The 19,955-nt window shown below is 38.5% G+C and overlaps 1 protein-coding gene across 2 annotated transcripts in view; it reads right to left on the minus strand.

The window, feature by feature from the left end:
• Nucleotides 1–4,905: 4,905 nt before the first annotated feature.
• Nucleotides 4,906–19,955, minus strand: part of lin28b (lin-28 homolog B (C. elegans)) — a 40,243-nt gene continuing 25,193 nt past the window's right edge. For both annotated transcript variants that reach the window (XM_050057750.1, XM_050057751.1), the window contains exons 3-5: nt 15,875–16,062; nt 6,779–8,829; nt 4,906–6,738 (exon numbers count right to left, since the gene is read on the minus strand). In XM_050057750.1, coding sequence (XP_049913707.1) covers nt 8,517–8,829; nt 15,875–16,062 — 501 coding nt within the window. In that variant the 3' untranslated portion in view covers nt 4,906–6,738; nt 6,779–8,516. The remainder of the gene's footprint in view (nt 6,739–6,778; nt 8,830–15,874; nt 16,063–19,955) is intronic.

Below are 19,955 nucleotides of genomic sequence, written 5' to 3' on the forward strand. Positions count from 1 at the left end.
AATTTTTTCCCACTCAATTACATAAATTGATACTATTCTAATTCAAGATTAAGTTACTGTGCAGTGAAACCTCAATTCTGTCATTCTGAACTTTTCAAATTAACTCATCGTGCTCCTTAAGGTTTGAGGTTCGACATTTTGAGCTGGTTAGCTTCATTTAGCTTAGCACAAAGACTAGCAGCAGGGGAAAACCACTATCCTGGCTCTTTCCAAAGGTAACAAAATCACCTGTTCATGCAAATTACACTTTCACCAATTTTTAAAGCTTCAATGGTGCTGGTAAGGTGCTCTCTTTAACCACTTCCCCTCTGCTTCCACCCTTTATACTAAGCTAGGCTAAGATAAGCTAACAGGCTGCCGAATGTGACCGTATATTTAGCGTACAGAGGCGATACTGGTATAGTATCGATCTTCTCATCTAACTCTCTGCCAGAAAATAACTAGGTGTATTTCTCACAATGTTAAAAGTATTACTCGAAAATATGAGAAACACCACGTAAATTGAGAATTCCAATATGTTATTTCCATGGCCTCAGAAATTTCAGTCAGTATTTGTGATCATAAGCTACTCTCTCTCAAGGCCAGGAACCAGAGAAGCTAAACTTTTGATGTCATTGGGTATAAAGTCTGGAGTTGCTCCATAGACAATGAATGGGAGACTGATTTTGTGGACCCACAGTGAGTGTTTGTTTTCTTTTTTATACCCAAATGAGCTTTATTTCATTGTAGTGTTCTCAGAAAATGTACTCATATACTCAGTGTCATCTATAACGTCTTTACTGATTCATTGTCTATAGAGCAGCTCCAGACTTTATACTTGATGACATCACAAACTTCAGTTTAAGCACTCTAGTGTTTGGAATTGAGAGAAAGTTTTTAATATTTTCTAATATTTCTGCATTGTTGTAGACCATAGGAATAACTCATATGAATTTTGAAAGTGGGCATGGTTCCCCTTTAACATTTGGAGATACATGGTTTTCACTGGACAGCAACAAAACCTGCCCAATTTAAATATACTTGTATGAATGTTTCCACAGACCTAAACCACACTTATGAGTTCTTTTCTTATAGAGAGCCGAAGTCAAACAGGAGCTTCCAGGTTGTGTTCCACAAGTAAGTAAAGCTCATTTAAAATCCCAATGACATTAATGCTAATTACTAAAGATACAGTCTTGGAACAGAGCTGTTGTCAACAGTGGGCTATGTCATGTGGCTCGCTTCATATGTTCAGATAAGGACGGTAGTTTTTGAAAAACGATCTAATGTCTTTGTTAATTCGATATCTCTATATATGTGTTAGTGGCTTTAACAAACACAAGCTCCCATAAGCCCTAGAGGTTTGCGGCTAAATGTCAGGACAGAGAGGCCTGAAGACTGTAGATGTGTTCAGGCAGTAAAGATTACAAGAAGAGAGTTGAAAAATTACTTTAGAGGAGAGCACTGGAAAGTTTAGTGAATATGGACGAAATCAAGTTACAATGACAAAAGTACTCGTGCTGCTGTGGTTGTAGTTTTCTCATAGAACCTTTTTTATGCTCAAAGTATCTGAGGTTTCCATTTCAGAAAGCAACTGCTGTAGTGGATACCAATTTGTCTTCAAGTTTAGAAAGTTGATCCCAAGGGACTTAATTGTTTCAGAAACATTGGTAAAGGAAATACTGAATGAGAGGTTGCATTGAGTGACAGAGGCTAATGGAACAGAGGCTAGCCCGGATGTGACTTCGGCTCTCTATCGTGAGGCAAAAGAACTACATGAACACAAAACCTGAATTATCCTTTCAACTTTACACAAATTCATTTAAAGAAATAAAAGATAAAAACAAAGACTCTAAAAAAAAAAAAAGTTAATCTGATTTATCCCAGTTTCTCAATAAATACCACAATCTTTGTTAACATGGTGTCATGTAAGTGATATAATCTCTACAATGCCTTTGAACACTGCATAACGCCACATCTGACATTTAATTTCTTCATAAACACCACTGCGGGGCAGAAATGCACCAGTGTCGGCTCTCAGGTTGGTGTCAGTTACAAATGAATAATTTGGATCCAGGTCCAAAAATGTAACACTACACTCTAGATTTTACTTGTTTTAGCCTTCTGTTGAAATACAACAGGCACATTCAGGTTCACCAATGTTTGGTCTTCAGTGAAACCCTCTGCAACATTTCTGATGATTGCATGGATGAGACTCTGCTGGTGTGGTCTCATGTTTGTATGATTCAAAACTTAAGCGTAAAATTAGTACTTTTCAACCTGGACCCTATATTCCCATGCTTTTGGGTCTAAGTGACTAATGGGAACAATAAATTTTTTTTTTTTTTTTTTTAATGGTCCAGTATTGAGGAGACCCCTGCAGCTGGCAGCAGCAAAACAGGCTGAAATGTAATCACTTGGGGCAATCGTGCACCGTCAATTTCCGTCCATTTAAAGTGATGATTTTTGCCACTGACAGGCTCAGATTTTTATTACAAGTGTCTCACAACATTATGGAAAGGATCCCTACAGAGATAGACCTTTTTGTTTGACAGTAAGATCCTTTTTGTTCAACCAGAAACAGCTCCAAAACTCAAACCCACCAGACTCCATTTAAATAAACAGCAATTTTATCATGTTAAAACACCCTTCATTCAAAGTCGACAGAAACAAAATAAGACTCAAAAAAGCAGTCTTGGTTCATCTTTCCACTGTTTCAACAATCGCCCACTCAGATGTGGTTGAAATAAACCCTAATTCACACAGTTAGATGTAAAAATATGCTGTCTCTGTACACGCTTAAATTGAGGGGTTTTTGAATGGAGTCTGGTTGGTTTGGCGATGACGACTTCAGGGCTGTTTCTGGTTAAACAAAAAGGATCTTACTCTTTCACTAAAAGGTCTATCTCTGTAGGATTGCTTTTCACAAGTTGTCAGACACTTATGATGACAATCTGAGCCTGTCAGGGGCAAAAATAAACACTTAAAGTGAATGTTAATTGACAGTGCACAAATGCCCTGAGTGGTTACACTGCATCCTGTTTTACTGAAGCGACTGCAACCCTTTCGCTCAATATTAGACCAGTTTAAAGAATTGTTGTTCTCATTAATCACATTAGACACAAAAAAAATGAGAAAATATGGTCCAGGTTGAAAAATACAAGTTACCCTTTAAGACAAGTGGGGAAATATTAATAACACGTTTCTACCAATTTGTTATCCTACACGCAGCCTTGACAAACCTCTACGATAACCACTTCCTTATTACTACCTTAAGGAGATTATCCTCTTGTATGAGAGGGTTTGTTGGCTGTGTCGAATACTGAACAGGACAATAAACAAGAGATCAATCAGTAGTTACATTGATTGGAAGAAAATATAAAGCTACTAACAACAATAATATCACTATATTTTAACCGCCGTCGTGTATTTTGTTCGTTACTGGCATAAACAAGCGTTCAGTTCCATATGCAGGCCCACTGCAACGTAGTGATTCTCTCAGTGAACTGTAATACTGCGGCCGTATGCAAAATCAATCTTTGATCTCATGAGTTAGTTTTAAAAAAGTACTTTTAACAATATTCATCTTCATAAACTTTTTTTTTTCTTTTTTTAGAATGACGTCTATGCAATGTCACCATTAGTACAAAATCTACTGATTTCATGTTAACTGTTAACAATGCTGTTCTAAACTACAAATGTAGTTTGAAACAAGAAGGGGGCATCATCTCCAAACCACACAACTTCTGATTATCTGAGGCTGTAAAAATGGCAGATAAAGGCCATTACCATGGAGCCCAAAAAAGAGGAAAATATCTATTTGGTAACAGGGTCAGACAAACAAAACATAGAGATAGGCACTCCTTGTGCGAAGTACAATCCTATTCTTCTCCACCTTTTAGCCCATCACATGAAGTGGTTACAAAAACGGTTATGATAAAATACTTACAAACTAAAAACAACAGTCCATGTCTTTTTCAAAAATGTGTTCACACGGAAATGTTAAATATTTCATATTCAACATGTCTATAGCTAGCCCAACGAACTGAGGTAAACTCACTGGCTGTCTGCAGCTAAGTGATGAGTGTATACTGACGGTATAACACAGAGCTGGCAGAAAAACTTCACCCTGGATGTGTGAGGCAAACACGCCCATTCTGAAACATGTGTGTAAAACCTTCAAAAAGGGCTTTGATTGTAAGATATATTTGGAGTCACAAGTGACGAGCCATTTCAGGGCTGATTCGTTGAAAATGCGGCGTGACTCTAGTGCGACAAGTGGCAATTTAATTAACAAACAACTGCATGGAGGAGGTAGAAGGGGGTCTGGGAGGAGGTAAGGAGTTTGTGGAGGAACAGCGCATATGAGGTAGGCTTTTGCTGTAAACAAAAAAAAAAAAGTTTTGCAGTAAAAGAAAAAAAAAAAAAAGTAACTCATCAAATCTGGGAAGGAAGACCAGGGAGTCTGTGGCAACACTAGGGAACGTCTCACACAAAACCTCAGTACAATAGAGACCTACAGTTAATCATACAAGCTCATCAAAAAATATACAAAACAAAAAGAAATGCACAACTATGTATAACTCAAGAGGTAGTTGCTAATATCAGTACATGAATCGGTTACATACGTCTCTTCGCCATTGCTTAACAGAGTTTGTTGAGTCAGTCAGTGGATGATTCCCAAAAGAATAAAATACACTTTTTTGGTTAATTCCCTGAGAACAGTTCATCATCCTGAGAGGAATTGTGTGTAAAAATGTACAAATACATCATACAAAAAGATGTTGTTTCCATAAAGATTTGAGCATGGGCTGTGCTCATCATGTGGTTTGGTCATTCACTTTTTTTTTTCTCCTGTCATGCTGCATTGTTGAGATTTGATTTTTTTTTTTTTTAACGCACGCACACATTCAAAAAGCTGTACATTAAAAAAAAAAAAAAAAAAAAAGAAAGAAATAACCGCACTGTTGCGCTTTCAGCAATAAGTCGCTCTTACTGTGACAGAGCGAGGATAGCAAGCACTTCAGCAAACTTTAAATGCCTTCAAAAAAATAAAGCCAAACTCTTTGGTATAGAAATATACCAAAAGAAAGTTGGTTGTCTACTTAAGAGCTCTTTTTTAAAAACACACAAGCTAGTTTGATATCATCATACAAAGTTATTTGATTTGTCAGAACATTAAGATACAACTCCAAAGCGACCCCGACGAGAACTTTGTGAGGAGTCCACTTCAGATAAGCTCTTTTCACATTCAATATGGTCAGAGAAGAGTTGTTAGGTCACAAATAAGTGCCACTAAAGCCATGCTTGGGATTCAAGTTATACCAAAAGCAGCACTCTTTCTCTCTCTCTCCCTCTCTCTCTCCCTCTCTATCTCTTTCGCGCTCTTCAGTGAGTCTGAAGCAGCAGCAGCAGCAGCAGTGACGGCCTCTCATCATCCTTAAGAGGAGTGAGCATTACCTGGCTGGTGCTAACTAACAACTGGTAGGCACAGATGGAAGAGGAACAGGTGGTTTGATCTTACTGCAACACAGCTGGGAGAGCAAACAGCTTGGCGTTCTGTGACATTCGTTTCTCCAAAGAGGAAGAATTGGTGAGGTATTAAGTAAGTAAGAGCAGCTGTGATGACACTGTAATGGTCCACACCTTTAATCAAACAAGGTGAGTCTTTGTGCTGGGTCGGAGGTGATCGCTGACTATAGATTGAATCACGATGTTTGTTCACAACAACTTCCGGGTAGAAAATCTTGACGCTGAGCAAATGCTTCCTTACTTGGTTAGTTTTTAGCCAACTTAACAAATCAATATCAGTTTAAATGTATGCTATATTCAAGATATTTCACTGCTGTAGCTTGCCGTCAGAAAACCCTTTCCAATGGGGAACTGAAGCCGCTATCTCAAAGCCACCAAACTCTATTGACAAAAACAGTTATTTTAGGGGTGCCCACTAGCTCACCTTGTAGAGCAGGCCACCCATGTACAAAGGGTGTGTCCTTGCTGCAACCATCGCAGCTTCGATTCCAACCCTCTCCCCCTTTCAAGGCAATAAAGCCCCCAAAAAAATTTTAGAACATGGGATTTGCTGGTCTATTGCTTCCTCTGTCAGTTAGTGTGTAACATAAAGCAGTGAAAATATTCCAGATATAGTGTACACTTGAACTGATATGATTTTTTTTAGGGGTACATTTCTTAGCTTCTATGCCGTTGTTGCTGGTTTGCAGGCGTTTCCGAGGATAGTGGAGGCATGACCCGCCCTACTCTCTTTCTGTTTGGCTGGTACACTTTGCTTCATTGGTTGGATTTGTTAGGTTTCGGCAAGAGGAGTGAAACTAGTTGGGGTTAGGGTACAGTCGCACATGAGCGAAATTAACATTCATGCGAGCAGATGGGCGATGAAGTATTTGCTTCTGGTGGCAAAGCAAATTGCATGTCGTAGAGTTCAACTTTGAGCTTTGACCGTCAAAGACGCAGCCTCAACCGGTCGCAAAGAAGTATATGGAGGAGACACTGATTGTTGCCATGTCTAACCAGCTGACTGTATGATATTGACTATGACAGTGGTTGGTGGTGAATTGGAGACAGAACAGACAACCATTCACACTCACATTCACATCTATGGGCAATTTAGAGTCACCAATTAACCTGCATGTCTTTGGACTGTGGGAGGAAACCGGAGTACCTGTAGAAAACCCACGCTGACAAAGGGGAGAGCATGCAGGCTCCTCATAGAACCCTAGGTGAAGGGTTCAAGCCCCCCACCTTGGGTTCCAACCCTGGGTGAAGGGTTCGAACCCTCCACCCTGGGTTCCAACCCTGGGTGAAGGGTTCGAACCCAAGGTGGGGAACCCAGGAATCCAGGAATCCTCTTGCTGTGAGGCGACAATACTAACCACTGCACCACCTTACTACCGGTAAATGTATCAATAACATCATATTTTGCTGTATTTCTTAGCAAGCTAACTTTCTGTGTCTGTCACATCAGGTACCACCCACATCACTCATTGCTCGCGTGTATTCACTCACATGTGACCATACCCTTAGGGTAAGACTGTCAGGGTGAGCCAATCAGAGACAGAGAAAGCCAGTGTGGGGCGGGTCATGCCTTCGTCATCCTAGGAAAAGCAAATTAGTGTCCAGTAGATTTGGTTTATCAAAGACGCTAAAGCAACACAGTACAAAAACTAAGCGCAGCAGAAACGTCAGATAGGTTGGACCAACATGCTTGACTCTGTATCTTTAAACGTTACAGTTACGGCTGAAAATGACAACCAGTTGTCCACCCGGAAGTGTTTGCGCGACATCACAGTGATTCGGTCTATGTGAACTAATGAAGAAGAAGGCGTGGAGTAAAGTTTAAAAACAAAAAGTCAGTTTGATTTGTCATGGATGAAAACGGTTAAATAGAGAGAGAGCTACAAGTTTTCACACAACAACATGTCCCATGCAATATACAGGGCTATTCACCTATGTCAGAGCTAATTCCTTATATATGCATTACTTAAAGTTAATAGAATTTCAATTATATCTTGTGACTTTACATATATATTAATGACTTATACTATGATTTTATAAACTGTAATGTTATTTTCAACTAATTATGCAACAACCAAAATGGAAGTCTAATGATTGATTCATTACCTTGAATCTAAACTAGGATCTAGCTGGATTACATGATGTCTTATCTAAGCTGGTCTATGTCTAATAATAGGAAACGTTAATAGTGTTGACTCGCGCCCGGAGAAGAGGCCGGTCTGACAGTTTCTTTCGGAGCATGCCCGACACACGCATACAAACACACACTCTGTGACAATCAGTTGGTCCAGTCTATTTCATGTAAGGGAGAGGTTTGTGAGCGTTTCGAGGTTATAGAGAATGTGTTTTAGCAGCTCGCCGCCTTTAGAAAAATTCCCTCTGGAATCCGTAAAGTTTCCCTACAGATCTTCATAAGCCGAGCTAACAATCCTAACGGGTCTGGATTATCGCTTAGAGGGTCTCAAGCTTTTAAAAGTCTTCTTCTAATCCTTCTTATAAATGAGCTACCGTGTGTGCCGTAAGGATGCAACATGATTTGCGGAATGATTAGGCCTACAGGACAGACATTTGTGGCTGTAAAATCAACAACATCTGTAAGGAAACAAAAGCATTCGAAATGGCCAACACTTAGGTCCGAGGAGGAAAAAGAAAAACAAGATTCATACCACGTTGTTTCACTCTTGAGCTGCACTGATTGAAACAAGAAAAACAGTCATTCCCTGCAGTCACCATTCCAGCGGTGGTTGCCATAGCTGCACAAGATGACTGCAAGTCAGTCACACACATTCACGCACGTCCGTACCCCGTTGATCGTTGCCATAGCTGCGCTGGTTAGAAAAATAAAAAATAAAATAAAAGTAAAGAAATCAAGACCTCCCATTTTTTTCACAGGTGTGAGGTAGATGAGGGTGGGGGGGCAGGGGGGGCTTCAGGTATCCTTGATTGAGGGGAGACATGAGGGTCTGGGAGTTAGCAGGTGACAGGTTCACCTCTATGGGCTTTCTTCAGGATTTCCTCCACCTCTGGGTCCGGGGGCCGCGGTGTGTGTGGGGCTCCTCGGGGGAGGAGGAGGAGCCCTCCAGGGGAGACGAGCCGGAGCGCTCCTCCTCCTCGGGGGGGCAGAGGTAGGGCCCGGTCCCTGGGCTGAAGGCCGAGGTAGACGCATGTTGGTCCTGAGAGCCTGTGGCGGGCGCCAGCGCCTTGTGGGGACACTGAGCCACCATGTGCGTGATGCTCTGGCAGTAGTGGCATTTCTTTGGCTGGGGGGGCAGGCCACACTCCTTGGCATGGTGATCCAGACCTCCACAGTTATAACAGCTGCACAGGGTGGAGGAGACAAGGAGGAGAGACAACAGAAACCCTCAGCACATTGTGACACACAAGACAGTTTATACGTTGAAGGGAGACACTACAGATGTTTTTTCATGCACTAGTCCAAGGGTGTAACTTTTGATTTAACATCAGGGACACACACATTTGAAACAAGGGGTTTGGGGTTATCCCCCAGGAAATTTTGATCGTCAAATACTTAAGAAAATTTAAGGTGTTTTCTGAAATTTAAGTATGACACTTGAGGCTTAATACACAGTTGCACAGAATCCCTTCCTTAGTTAAGGAAAAACATTAATTAATTTACTGCTTTGAAAGACACTTTACAGCAGTAGAAGTCTCCATGGAGACGGTTTGTTCGCTTGGACTCATGCTTGTGATGCCTGTTGTCATCTCACAAAGTTGGCTTAAAGTTAGTTACTGAAAAAATGGCAGACTGTAATCATACAAAGTAAATTTGATCCCCAAATAGCAAAAAAAACAGAAATTGCAACGAAAATTAATTCAGTCAGATCTACAGTGTAAAATCAAAAGCATAACCACTGGGCTCTCTTGGTCGCAGAACACTTTTCTCCAGGTGTTTTAATTTACCACCATAAACTCAGTCATGTTGCAGTTAAGATAGAGTCAGAGGAACCTTTGGGTTTTTTTTATACCTTGCTTTGGTTTCTAAGGTCTTTTGTGCAATGGTCCAAGGATGCTTAATGGTTATCTCCTTGTCTTGGTCTTATATATAAATACTCAAGTGACCATTTTAAGGAAACATTAAGGAGAAGGCTTAAGGGTGTTTTATGCAACTGATTTTATTTTGAGGAGACTTTAACTGGAACTTTAAGGAAAATCTTAAGTTAAGGTGTTTGGGCAATGCACTGGTCACTTCTGAGATTTTAGGCTATTTTGCTTCCATATCTTCTTTCAGACTTGTGAAAAGAAAACATCCAAAAATACATATTTAGTCGTTTATTTTAGTTCAGATTTCTGCTCTGGGAATTTAGGAAAAAAGCCAGTTTTAATTAGATAATCCTCATTTGAATGTTTAAACAACAACAACAAAAAATTAAAAAAAAAAATAGTTGTATTAGTTGTGTGGTAAAACTTTACCTTATTTACCTGTAGTGTCTTTTTTGCTCTAATGTATGGAATGTTACTATACATGTATTTAAAGGCCATTTTCTCACAGCCAAAATCTCCACTTCAGTAGCACTTACATACACAATTTTTTTTAGTTTTATTCCAATCGATATTACTAAAGGTTTTACCAAGTTTACTGAGGAATTTGTTCATAAATCAGTCATAGCCTGATTATTCTTAACATTTTATTTCTAAAAACATGGTGAATCCTATTAATTTCTTTATTAATGTATTCATTAATTTATTTTTCATGGCTGTTGACAGCATTTTCTAATTCAGTTTTATTCATAAAGCCTAATATCACAAATCACATCTGCCTCAGAGAGGATGACACAATGAAAAAAGAATTTCAAACATGGCTTCATCCAATGTTCAGATTTCTGTTCTAGATGTCTGCAGATATTGCTCATTAAATTAAATAATTCCCACATTTGCATTTAAAAAAAAAAAAAATCTGAAAACTTGTGATACAAACATAACTGTCTTAATGTTAATATTCAAGTGGGGATGTTTCATGGTCATATCTGTTAGTTAAAATGTGTATGGTATTCCCCTGTAGCGTCTTAATTTTGGTCTAAAAAGATACAGAATATAACAATGAATATCTTTCAAGGCCATTTTCTCAAAAAAGAAAAAAAAAACGTTTCTTTCTCGCACTCTAAACCAGAAATCTCCAATTCTGTAGTCCTTACATTACTTACAGTTTGAGTCTTATATATATATTCTTGAGGGTTTGATAGAGGCATTTGTATATCATTCATTGCCTAATTTATAAAACATTTTATTCCTAAAAGCATTTAAATTAGATTTGTTTTTATGGCTGTTACTACCAGTATTTGCTGATTTACAGAGTTATTAAAAGACATCCAAAATTCCCTCTGTAAAACCTTTAACTCTTAATATATTGACAAAATTAAGGATTTTGAACCTGGCTTTATCTTCTATTTATGTTCTGGAAATTGCAACAAATTTGCACATAGTTACCATAAAACATTAATTAATAACCCGGGTTATTATTTGCTTAAATCTCTAAAATCAACAGGTTATATGGGACAGGCCTTTGATTCTTTTTATGCAAAACTGTTGCTCAGCAAAGATGGAAAATACAATCAAATTATTTATTTAAACCAGTATGAATATTACTTGTATAAAAATCAGGCTTCAGATAATATATCAATTATGAAACATTCATTTAGCTTCAACAGACAGAGCATCAGAGAGTGAGTTACAACACCCAGCATACCAGCACAACCCCACTTTATCCTTTTAAAACAATACTCACACAAATAGTTATCAAAAATAACTGTGTTGTTACAACACATGAAACTTAGAGCTAATCCATATTGTGACTTTTGCCGAGACAATATCACCGGTACTTTTTTCCACATGATTTGGCAGTGCCCGCAGGTAAATAGTTTTTAGAAAAAGATTTCCAGCACTATGTCTGATATTATTGGAAAAGCCATCCCTCACTCACAGCGCTTGCTTTAACTTAATGAAGCTTCTTCTTTACAGCTAAATATAAATGATAGGCGCCTCTTGTTAGCTGCTAATAGGATGGTAGTTTGCCGCTGTCGCTGAGGCAATGGCTCTCCTCTTATAGAGATACTGCACAGCTAGAGCTTTCTACAGCACGTCTACAATATGCTAAGATACACATTATCATTTATTGGTCAGACTCTAGAAAAGATCGGTGCTTTGATGTAACTATCTGCAGTTATTCTGATTTCTTGCTATTTTCTTACCTATGTTATTATGTTATACATATGTTCTGTATTTCCTTTGAGGACTTGTATACATATATCTCATATATCCTCACAGGTATTTCTGCAGATATCATCACGGATGATGGAGGAAATTGGCATCTGTATTTGAATCCTGGTTTATGTCTATAACTGTTATTGGATTCCTGGCTGGCAAACAGGTGGGGCTGGAATAAATGATACAGAAAGAATGGAAGTGGTATAATTCTTAGTATATTTTATTTATTATCAATATTGCTTTTTATTTATTATCATTATTTATTTTAATTTTATCTGCATGTTTTTGGTTTGTGCTTGTTATAAGTCAATGGACATTTTCTATAGAGCTGTATTTAATAGTAATGATGGTGATAATTATTTCTTTATTTCTTTATCTATTTTATTATTTTACTATTACTTTATTTTTTTTCTGCACTTTCTTTTTGTTTTGTGCTTGTCCTAAGTCCATGTACATTGTCTTTTAATAGTAATGATGGTGATAATAATTACGATGACAATTAGAATTGTTAGTCAATATCTGCCTTACATAACTAACCTACTAGTGTTTGCAGCTCCGATACTATGGTCAGATTCTTGTATTGTACATTTGTAACGGCATCACTGCCTTTCTCGCTTGTAATACAAACAATAAACAATTGCTCACAAAAATAAAATAAAATTGAACTGCTTGGCAACCAGACCAGGCATCAAATTGAGACAGGTGTTTATTTGCCAAAAAGTGTAGCCATACCAGGAATAAAAGGGATTGGGCATCTAACTGGGACTAGGTTTTTAACTGAAGTTTTACGGTAATTCAGTAATGCTTTGTTTGCATATTAAAATATAAAATTTGAGAAAACCTTTAATACAAGAAAAAAAATTGTCTTAATATATGTAATCAGCTGGGGAAGTTTCACGGCGATGTCTATTAGTTGAAAATGTGTTCCATATTCACCTGTTTGTAACTGAAAAATGTAAATTTGATTTTTTTTTTTTTAACTTAATCAACACATGCCTCTACTTATGAAGGATAAATTAAAATAAAAACTAAAATCATATCCTCATGAAACATCAGCACCGTGGAGTTAAGCCACCTGCTGCAGCTCAGACTCAGCACTAGATGGCAGTATGACACCAGCTATGGCTCCGGATCAGCCATGAGGAGCACTCTGTGGCATACCAAACTACACTGTGTTATTAAATTTGACAAGAAGCAACTGGGTGCTGAAAGCTAGAATAAAAAAAAAAAAAAAAGACAGAAGGCAAACGGTGGCCAAGATTTCAGCCCGTCAGGATGCCACCAACTGTTCTGGCACCATGTCAAATCAAATGGACAATTTTTGCTCTTTTACAGACAATAGATGCTCGTCTTTAAGGCTTCATGTCACTTTACAGGGCTCTGTGTCTTTTTCTCTTCTTCTTCTTCTAATCTGCCGTGCAGTGCTCGACACATCTCACGCCACAACGTCTAAAAACAGACGACACATCCACTGGTTTTAAATTGTGTGTGTTTCACGGTGAGTTTAAATCAAGGATGAGGCCAAACAGAGACTTTAGGTAGAAGCTAAAGCAGCAGCAGAACACAAAGGTTCACCATCAAGGTTTTAAAATGCTTCCAGTTTGAAAGCCGGTTAACAGAACGAGCATGTTGGCAAAATACTGCCACTACATGAGAACACACAGGTTTCTCTCTAATGACGGCTAAAGTCTGCTTCAGTCTTCAGTGCTTTTAAACAGCAGCTGAATCAATTCCAGAGAGCATTTAACATCCTCCGATCCATCGAGGGATGTTCTATTTGATGCATTTCTGCAATGCCTCCTTATTACACTACAGCTTGGGGAATTTATCATAAATACATCAGGTTGTAAGATGCTCCCAAAAAACTACAACTAGACAAAAAATAGCTTCCGTAGCATACTTCAAATTGACATAAAACAGCAATACTTCAAATCCACTGGTATCAACAATTATGTATTAATTTGAGGTAGAATTAAGGCGACACTTTGAAGTTTATTTTCTTAAAAATTAAACCAAACATCTTCCTTTAATGTGTTAGATTTAGCGTGGCTAATTATAAAACAGATTAATCTCATCTTAATAAATTCAAAGGCTTTAAACATCTTAACATTTACAGCAAACAATGTAGCGTCGGAAATACAATTACATTTTGCTTAGCAACAAGACTTGTGCAATTAAGACGCTATCATGTCTAAAGCTTCTTTTTTAATCAATTAAAATGAACTATTTTGAAAAGGTCTGTGACATCATTTGGGGTGTTTAAGAAAGCCCTGATCTCCTATTTGGAGACTAAGTGTATGTTTTATGTGACATATGTTGTTAGCAATTTTGAAGCCATTTAACAGTTGAATTCATTTTTTTATTCACTATTTTTTGTGCAGTTTGTTGGACTGTTTATTGTTTTGTTTGCTTCCACTTTGATGTTGCATTATGTGTAGGAGCCTCTTGAAAATGAGTTGACCCATCTCAAGGGGTTTATTTTAAATGAATTAATTTGCATAAAGGTCACAGTTATGGGTACTTTGAATTTATGGTGATTTAAAAATCGCATGACTTATAGATGAACTATATTGCATATAAAAGAAACAGGAAACTGACTTTTAGCTGAAAACATTAGGGGAATAACGCGGAAAACGGTTTGTGAGGCACCTTTAATTTTTACGGAGACATTTTCTTTAGGAGGCAGTGTTTTTGTTTTCGCACTGCTTTCGTAATTATCATTATTATTCCCACTACAGCTGAATATTCCAACACAATTCTTACACAGCTGCAAAATATGAAAGAGCCCTGATGTTGGTGGAAATTGTCATTTTTGCATTTTAATTTCACTGGAAAACTATAAAAAAATATGTTGATATGATTTTTGCTGGGCTCTGCTGCAAACAAGCGTGTTCCCCTTTACATCTGGAGTACAATTTTTAGGCCGAGGCATCTCTATAGCACCACAGTGCTTCATTTACAGAGGTTTGCTGCTACACGTTTTACCTTTATCAATAAATTGCAGCCTCTGCGGTGAACATTGTACTTGGCAATGTTGCCATTTCAATCATATTCCCATTAATGTTGCAGCCCTGCCCCACAGAGATGAGAGCCACACAGCAGCAGTGTAAAGAATGGACTACACACACAATAGTCGGGTTGCATAACAGAGTGACCAGCAGGGGTCAGAGCAGCGGTAACTGGCACAGGAGCCAACGCTCACAAAGACATGGATGACATCACAGACATCTACCTGCCATCTCCGAATCCAACACCGCCTTGCTGCCACCTCAGGAGAAGGTAGAGACACTTGACCTAACACTGGATCAATTATCCCAAATAAACTGAATTATTCAGCTGTGTAAAACAATCAGGGAGCCTTCTCTCACAGATACTGTTTCCTGCTTTATAACAAAAGCTTTTCTCTTCACACCTTGCAAAAAAAAAAAAAATGGGACGACACAGCTGAAGCAGCTGTGATGCAGCAACATGAAGAGTGGCAGAGCTGGACTTTCTAATGTAAATGCTGCATGGCGGTCATGTGACGCCTCCCTACAGCAGATATACAGTACACGCTCGGCTCTGCCTGCCAGCGTTTTGCTATACGTCGCTCTCCGTCAACAGGAGGACGGGAGGAAAACAGCCTCCTCTGCTTAAAACCACCAGGCGTTTTCAAGGAGCTCCATATGGCTCTCTCTGACAGATTTTAGCAAAGCACCCTTCAGGATTTTAGTGAGGACAAAACAATTGATTGAGCCACTGCCGCATTGAGATGCATATAAGCCCAATCCATCCCTGTGCTAATGCCGTCTCTAATGTAAAAGCTGGCAAATTGATTTAAAATAGCGGCAAAGGCAGGCAAAGTGCCCTATTCAATTCCTTATTATGGTGCACAATAACCATAGCAACAGGCATGTACTCGGGCAGATTGAATAGATTTAATCTATAATCTCAGCCCACTCAGAAATGGCTGTCTGCAGTGAGATGTACATATAACATATGTCTCCCTTATAGGCAGCCAGGCTTGGTGAATGCCAGCTACCAACGCTCACATATAGCTTTTGTTGGAAGCCTAGTGAGGTGTGAATACATGCATGTGAATCAGTACATTCCTGCAGATGTAGAAAACATAAAAATGATTTTAGAATTTTATCCCACTCACCGGTCTCCCTTTGGTTTGCGTTTCTGGAGTGGGACCTTCCCTTTGGGTCTCCTCTCGCTGCCTGCGCAGGGTCCCCCACCAGGTCCGGTCACCCGCAGGGACTCCAGGCCCTTACAGGACTTCTTATAGGTGAACTCCACCTGCTCACCCTCCTTTAAGCTGCGGAAGCCCTCCATCACCAGTTTGCTCTGTTGGGAGAACGAAAGCAATTATCCATTTAAAAGTGGCAGGCGCTTATAGCTCTTATATCTTCAGACTCAAAGCGGGAAGTTAAGTCTGTTTCTGTGGGCGAGACGAGAACAATAATTCTGATGGGGCGCTTGTGCTTGTGACTTTTGTCGGAGCACAATTCAATGCAGCACAGTGGTAAGAAAATATATATCTGACTCACTCAAACCCACATGGCCTTGAGTTATGAATCGTTTGGGAGCTCTATAAAGGCAATTCAAATCTCTCCAATATGTCGTTTTTTAAAGGCTCCATACACACAGTGGTATCAAGATGTGCTTTACCTTGGCGGGCTCTACTGGGTGCGTTTTAACCTCGAATGATACATTAACTTGACAAAGAGCACATGCTTTATACATAAACCGTCTTCAATGCGCAGGTGAGAGGTTAAGAGACCCAAAAAAGGTCATTTCTTTGATGAAAGGACGCAAATTAATACCTCGGTTTTCAATCCTTAGAATACAATGAGGCTCGGCAGTCATGTTATGTAAGTCCGCACATCAGCAGAGCTAATTTCACACTCAAATGTTGTTGCCTGAGAGCATTATCAGGCCCCCCGTCGACACTTTTCATCCCTTAATAACGGCCACAGAAGAATCAACTCTTATTAACGCCGGGAAGTTTACTGTGGGGCTCGCAACGCGCTGCTGCATGCAGCAAACATCCAGCAGCACACAATGTACACAGAGAGACATCATTCAAACATGGTGGATTGACTATATGTGGTTTGCACCAACTGTCTGTGCACAGAGAGACTTTATCTCGCACACAGCGTCCTTGCTTCACTCCCTTTATCTACTTTTCGCAGAGGCACCACTTCCTATTCCCTTTTGCAAAAGGGAGAAAAGACGTCGCGCCCCTGTGCAATCATTTTCTCTCAGCACATCCACCATCCATCTTATCTACATGATCGGCATTATTGATTTAGTTACTACATAACCACCGGACAATGATTTATGTGTTGTTGATCGCACAGAACCGACGGCTGACAGGCACACTGTATCCATGACCTTCATGAATCGCAGCGAGCCCAGCAGATCTCAGCATAGGTAAACACACACACCCACACGAGCACGCAGTGCGCAGAGTGAACCTACTACCTACTATACAGAGAGGCCTATAAATAACACCGCAGCCTATCTGTAAATTCACAGATGTGTAGGAGAAAGCGGAAGAGAGAGGAACAAATGATAAGAGGGAATCAAATGTGAGACTATACAGGAAGGAGAGAAAATGTGCTCGGCAGCATTTTTTTTTTTTTTCCTTTTCTATACTGTCTGTGTCAACGACTGCAGTTACAGGAAGCTAAAGGTGCTCTATTAGAGGATATAAATGAAAAGGTAGGAGAGTGAAAAGGTGGGGATGTAGAAAGCAGTGAGAAGAGAGATAAAAGATGTGTGAAATAATTACAAACTAAGAATAGTGTCTGAGCTCACTGCACTATGATGGATATCTGCCTGAATACCACTGTGCTGTGACATAAAGACAAAAGTGGAAGATTGGGATAAATTGTGGATTACATTAAAGTTTCACTGTGTGCCTTTAAAAGACAAGTTTGTTCAGAATAAGCTTAAAAAAATAAATTAAAAATAAAGTAGAGTAAAATAGAAACAGAAGAATTATGTTTGCATCAATTAGCACAGCTTTCAACTCGACTGAGAAATGTCAATTTTGAACGCCAACACAGCAAAATTAAAAACTCTCAGCAGAATGTAATTAAGTGGCTTCTATGTGTGCATGAAAAGCTTTTTAAGATGTAAAAATGTTATCTCACTCATTTAAAATTAAATATATCTGTTATTTTAAAGGAATATTTTCATGCAGTGCCATCTAATACATTACAAAGCCATTATTTTTGACAGTTTAAACCAGTGGTTCTTCACATTTTTTTTCCTTAAGGTGCTCCTTCTCTACCTTTAAGTAAACTAAATAAGTGACATATTTTGCTGATATTTCATATTATATTCAATGCAAAACAGTAATAGTGAAAAACAACGGATTAATTGTGTAATTAACCCAAATATTGAACCAAATAACTGCAGGAAGTTTCAGTTTAACAAGCAATTTGGTTGAATTCTGAGCAGATTTCTTCCTATGATTAGTGCACCAGAGAGGGTTTATCCTGATATTTAAGGGACTTTTTATATGATTGTCTGTATTTTGTGTATTTCCTTTAACTGCTAACAATCATACACACTTCATAAATTAATTTTTTTGTCTCTCTGACACATGGCCGTTGTTCTAATAGCTCTTCAGTTGTTTTATCTGTGTACTTTTTTGATGCAGGATGAAGCTGTATAGCAGAGAGTGAAGACTCTGTAATTACAGCTTGTGTTCAGATCTTTACTGTGCCTTTATCCTGTGAGATTATTTTTAAGTTTACATCATAATTAATAATCTAAACTCTGATATTAACTAATTCATTTAGTTTCCCGTACAGAAATTAATGGTAGAAAACTGGTAGAAAAAGATTTCCAAACACTTTATTGTTCAGCTTTCAGATTGGAATCTCAACAATAAAGTGAAACAATAAGAAACAATGAGTTTGGACTTGTTTTTGTTTGTTGTTTCCAGCACCTTGCCAAGTCCAAGCCAGGTGGAGCGGTGGTTGTTCTGCATCATTAACAGAAATGAATGTAATGCTCAAATATAGGCCTATTGTATACATTTTTTTTATCTTTAAAAGGTTTCTTACTCCTCTTAAAATCAAGAAAAATCAAGGCCTTGTGACGCCCCCTTGACGCTTTGGAGACACCTAATGGGTTTTGAAACCCCCAGATTGGAAAGCGGTGATTTAGACAACTCAAATAAGTTTAGCTTTATTCCTAACTTTAACTTTATACCTAAATTTTTTTGTATGAAACACAAATTTAATACATTAAAACAATTGTTTAATACTTTTGATTAAAAAGAAAACAGGTTGATACAATTTTTTTTTGTTGCTACTGTGTGAACTGAGATTCTGCTGCTAAAAATGTTTATGAAGGACCATGAAATATAAAGTATGCACAAAAAGAATTAAAAAAAAAAACTTGCATATGCATTTTTTTACTTAATTTTAAGTAATGTGTACATGTGGGTGCATTTTACACTAGATTTTTGAGTACATAACTGTTTATCTTGACTAAATGTTAAATAAAAGTAGCTACAAATGGTAAAGAATTTAAAAGTAAATTAAATCAACCACAAGCAGCAAAAAGTGGCTCAGATTAAAGGAAATGAAATAGACATAGGTGTAATTTCAGGGAGGATGCAGGGGAGATTTCCCCCCTAAATATTTAGAACATGCATTTGTCTCTTAAGTGAAAACATGAAGGCAGCAGAGAACTTCTGTTTTGATGAAATTTAAGACATTTCCACCATGAATTGAGGCAGAAAAGGCACAAACTGGATGCAGCAAATAAAATGTTTGATGCTCAGAATTTCCTAGAGGAGGACCCCAAACCTCCTGTTTCATATATGTCCTCCACCAATGTTGAAATGATGCCTACACTCCTGGAAATATGTTTTGTTTTTGTTTTTTTGTTTGTTTTTTTTAAATCATATTCCTCACTAAAACATATACAGAACCACTGTCCCTGGAGCCTTTACATCCAACTTCCTTAAAGCAATTTTTACTCCTTATTTAGACATTTTTTATTTTCAAAATTTAAAATGCTCGCCATAAATAATTTGCCAAATATTAATTCACTGCGCTCCCTCGCCGCTGTCCCGCCTGACTCTTTCCCTGCAGTCAGTGCGGGCTGTGGCCAGGGCCACTCTGCTGCTAGTCGATTTTCTGATGGAGGGCTTGTCCATTTTGGGCATTCAGGTATTGGATTTGGCTTTGAGGAAAGGACGAGAATCGGGGAAT

The sequence above is a fragment of the Epinephelus moara genome, chromosome 12 (assembly GCF_006386435.1).
Source record: "Epinephelus moara isolate mb chromosome 12, YSFRI_EMoa_1.0, whole genome shotgun sequence".
In the NCBI taxonomy this organism is placed as follows: Eukaryota; Metazoa; Chordata; class Actinopteri; order Perciformes; family Serranidae; genus Epinephelus; species Epinephelus moara.